The sequence below is a fragment of the Protobothrops mucrosquamatus genome, unplaced genomic scaffold (assembly GCF_001527695.2).
Source record: "Protobothrops mucrosquamatus isolate PMUCROS unplaced genomic scaffold, P.Mucros_1.0 scaffold3866, whole genome shotgun sequence".
Taxonomy (NCBI): Eukaryota; Metazoa; Chordata; class Lepidosauria; order Squamata; family Viperidae; genus Protobothrops; species Protobothrops mucrosquamatus.
The window spans coordinates 48,753-53,415 of NW_015389816.1; the positions used below are offsets into that span (position 1 = coordinate 48,753).

Consider the following 4,663-nt stretch of genomic DNA (forward strand, 5'->3'; position numbering starts at 1 on the left):
ATGTCTGGCTTAGTTCAGTGCAACACTTGTTTTGCAGCTGTCTTTCGCAGAACTCTTTTCAAACTTGGATACTGTCCTATCTGTAAACAAATCACTAGTCTACAAGGACAGATTACTTCTCTAGGGTCTGTAATCTGTGCTCTTCAGGCAGAAATTAGGTGTCCAGTTAAGCCGTTCTGCTCTATTGAGCTGCCACGCTAACAGCCCCCTCTACCACAAAGATCCTGCAGGAGAAGGGCAGTATGGACAATTGTGGGATGTGGCAGGGTGAGACCTGTGAACCATAAACACAAAGCTTTCGCTGTGTCCCTGCATAACATATACAGTGCCCTTGCTGACCTTATTAGGGACACTAAGGAGACAGGTCAAGGTAGTTGGGCTGTCAGACTCCTGAATGGGAAATAACTCCATGTATGATAGACTTGTGGGGCCGTCGCGTTGCGCAATAGGTTCACATGGGGTAATAAGATTGTGTGTTATTGTCACTGTGAATTGTGTCAGGGGGGTGCACGAAGGGAGGCTTGGCCAATCTCATTGTAGACATGTTGTACTTTGACAATAAAGGTTGATTTAATTTGATTTGATTTGATGATGATAACTTAAATAAGCAGGGGATTGTGGTCCGAGATGAAGAACTTGTTTTGGACAGGTGAAAGTGTGAATCAGATATTACACACCAGTCATGCAAGAAGAGCAAGGCATCCAAAAAGAGAAGACACCTTCTGGTTGGTGATTCAATTATAAGGGATGTAAATTTAGGAAAGGATACAGAGGTTTTGAAAGAGGTCAGGTGTCTTCCAGGTGCTACTGCCAGCAGGGACAAGAAGTGTATTTTTAAGATAGTCAAGAATGCCAGCAAGGAGTGTGATGTGGATGCTATTGTACATCTTGGCACTAACGATATGTCCCAAAAAGATGTACTCTCTGTGCAGAATGATTTCCAGAGCTTGGGGCATGAACGTAGCAGGATAGGCTGTAGGCTTACTTTTTCAGAGGTTTTACCAGTGTATAAGGAGCAAAATGGAAAAGGCCAGCGTATAGCAGAATTCAATATGTGGCTAAAGGAGTGGTGTAAAGGGGAAGGCTTTGGTTATAATAGTCACAATGTCTCCAGTTGGTCCAATGAAAAAGTGTACAAAAGAGATGGCTTGCATCCATCAAAGAAAGGGACTGAGTTACTTGGCAATAAATTCACAGATTTTCTGGAGGAATATTTAAACTAAACAATGGGGACAGTGAGTTAATTGATACAGAACATCCCTGTCCCCGGCAATCTAAAAATTATATGGTTATCAGTGCATGTAAAATAGATGTGTGTGTGGACAAGAATATCAACCTTGCTCTCAAGCAAAATCAACCTGTCAATTTTAATAACGAGTGCCACACAAAGTGCACTAATCGAACAGGTGGTCAGAAAATAGGGGAACTCAGGCACCACACAGGTTATGTAGTAAGTAACCACAAGGTTAGTCATAAATGACTCAAATGTCTATACACCAATGCACAGAGCAGGAGCAACAAACAGGGTGAATTAGAAATTCAGGTAAATGAGGGCAGATATGATATTGTCGCCATTACAGAAACTTGGTGGGATGAAACCCACAAATGGAACACACAGCTAGAGGGATTCAAATTATTTAAAAGAAACAGACCAAATAAAAGAGGAGGTGGAGTTGCTCTCTATATAGGAAATAACTACATCTCTACAGAAACAGAGCACAACAATGATGAAAACTGTCTTGAATGCCTTTGGGTCAATATAAAAGGGGGGGGGGGAAATGACATTGCCATAGGTGTATACTATAGGCCGCCCAACCAAACAGAAGAAATAGATGAACTTTTTGCTAGTCAGTTAACTAAGGTATGTAGGAAGCACATCACAATAGAAATGGGGGACTTTAATTACCCTGACATCAACTGGGAGACAAAATCTGCACCAAGTGGAAGATCAAACAAATTCCTGACAAACCTAGCAGACAACTTTGTCTCCCAAAAAGTAGAGAAGGGAACTAGGGGATCAGCCATATTGGACTTAATTCTCACTAACAGAGATGAAATGATAGAAGATGTTGAAACCACAGGAACCTTGGGGGGGAGTGACCATGCAATATTGGAATTCAACTTTATACAAGTACAAGCAATAGAACATAGTCAAACTAGAGTCTTGGAATTTAAGAGAGCTAATTTCAACAAACTTAGAGAGAGCTTGGGAAGGATTCAATGGATGAGAATCCTCAAGGGGAAAACAACTCAAGAAGCTTGGGAAATTTTGAAAAATGAGATAATAAAAGCCCAGTCTAGCACAATACCAACAAAGAAGAAAAATAACAGCTCTCAAAAGAAACCAGCATGGCTGCATAAAGAACTCTCTGACAAATTGAAAGACAAAAAGGACAAGTATAAAAAGTGGAAAGAGGGGCACATAACTAAGGCAGAATATCAGCAAATAGCCAGAGCCTGCAAAGATGGAGTGAGGAAAGCTAAGGCTCAAAATGAACTAAGGCTTGCAACAAAAGTCAAAAATAACAAAAAAGCTTCTTTCAACATGTAAAAAACAAGAAAAAAGTGAAGGAAATGATTGGTCCACTAGTGGGGGAAAGTGGCAAGAAGGTGACAAGCAACAGGGAGAAAGCAGAACTACTCAACCCGTTTTTTGCATCTATCTTTACACAAAGGGAAAAAACAGTCCAACCTATCAAAAACAGTACCGTAAAAAACAGATTAGAAACACAAGTTAAGATAGGCAAGAAAATGGTAAGTGAGCACCTGTCCACCCTAGATGTGTTCAAATCACCAGGACCAGATGGATTACACCCCAAGGTTCTCAAGGAACTGGCAGATGTGATCTCAGAACCACTAAACTATATCTTTTAAAGATCCTGGAGCACTGGGGAACTACCAGAGGACTGGAAAAGTGCTGATGTAGTTCCCATCTTCAAAAAAGGGGAAAAATGGATCCAGGAAATTACAGACCTATCAACCTGACCTCAATACCTGGGAAGATCTTGGAAAAGATAATCAAGCAACAAATCAGCGAACACCTAGAGGCAAAAAAAGGCATTACCAAAAGCCAACATGGGTTTGTCAAAAACAGATCATGCCACACAAATCTTATTGCATTCTTTGACCAGGTGACAAAATTAATGGATCAGAGGAGTGTTGTAGATATAATTTACTTGGACTTCAGTAAGGCATTTGATAAAGTAGACCACATCCTACTACTTGAGAAGATAGAAAAATGTGGGTTAGACAGCATCACCACCAGATGGATTTGTAGCTGGCTGACCTGCCGTACTCAGTGTGTGGTCCTCAATGGAACTGCATCTACATGGAGAGAAGTGTGTAGTGGGGTGCCCCAGGACTCTGTTCTGGGCCCAGTGCTCTTCAACATCTTCATCAGTGATTTGGACGAGGGGATAGATGGGGAACTCATTAAATTTGCAGACACTAAGCTGGCAGGAATAGCCAACACTCCAGAATATAGGCTTAAGATACAGAAGGATCTTGACAGACTTGAACATTGGGCGCTAACTAATAAAATGACATTCAGTGGTGAAAAAAGTAAGGTTCTACATTTAGGCAAGAAAAACCAAATGCACAGGTATAGTATAGGTGGTACCTTGCTCAATAGTAGCAACTGTGAGAGGGATCTCGGAGTCCTAGTCGACAATCACTTAAATATGAGGCAGCAGTGTGCTGCAGCTGCCAAAAAAGCCAACACAGTGCTAGGCTGCATTAATAGAAGGATAGAATCAAGATCACATGAAGTGTTAATACCACTTTACAATGCCTTGGTAAGGCCACACTTGGAATACTGCATCCAGTTTTGGTTACCACGATGTAAAAAAGATGTTGAGACTCTAGAAAGAGTACAGAGAAGAGCAACAAAGATGATCAGGGGACTGGAGACTAAAACATATAAGGAATGGTTGCTGGAATTGGGAATGTCTAGTCTAATGAAGAGAAGGATGAGGGGTGACATGATAGCAGTGTTCCAATATTTCAGGGGCTGCCACAAAGAAGAGGGAGTCAAGCTATTCTCCAAAGCATGAAGCAATGGATGGAAACTAACCAAAGAGAGAAGCATTTAGAACTAAGGAGAAATTTCCTGACAGTTAGAACAATTAACCAGTGGAACAACCTGCCTCCAGAAGCTGTGAATGCTCCAACACTGGAAGTTTTTAAGAAGAGACTGGACAGCCATTTGTCTGAAATGGTGTAGGGTTTCCTGCCTGAGCAGGGGGTTGGACTAGATGACCTCCAAGGTCCCTTCCAACTTTATTATTATTATTATCATCATCATCATCATCATCATCATCATCATCATCATCATCATCATCATCATCATCATCATCATCATCATCATCATCATCATCATTATGTTGCCCGTCAAAATTTCTTAAGGAATACAGTATACTCCAGTTGACATCTATCATAAAAAAAGGCCTTTTGCTTTATGCCTAGGTAGCGCTACCTCCTCAGAGGCCGCCAATGCCCAGGCCCTCCCAGCCACGTCCCCCCTTGTCCAGCCTTGCGGTAATGTTCTTTAGAGATCGATGAGGTGTCTTACAACTGGAACTCACGCAGCATTAATGGGTGGCAGGCTCTTCCTGTTGAAGCAGGACTTTCGGGCACGAACTTAACCGGTCACAATGGTTGATGC

The 4,663-nt window shown here is 41.7% G+C and overlaps 1 protein-coding gene across 1 annotated transcript in view; it reads left to right on the plus strand.

Moving 5' to 3' along the window:
* Positions 1 to 242: 242 nt before the first annotated feature.
* LOC107298310 (zinc finger E-box-binding homeobox 1-like) overlaps positions 243 to 4,663 on the plus strand; it is a 102,811-nt gene continuing 98,390 nt past the window's right edge. The window contains exon 1 of the mRNA XM_015827683.1: positions 243 to 267. Coding sequence (XP_015683169.1) covers positions 243 to 267 — 25 coding nt within the window. The remainder of the gene's footprint in view (positions 268 to 4,663) is intronic.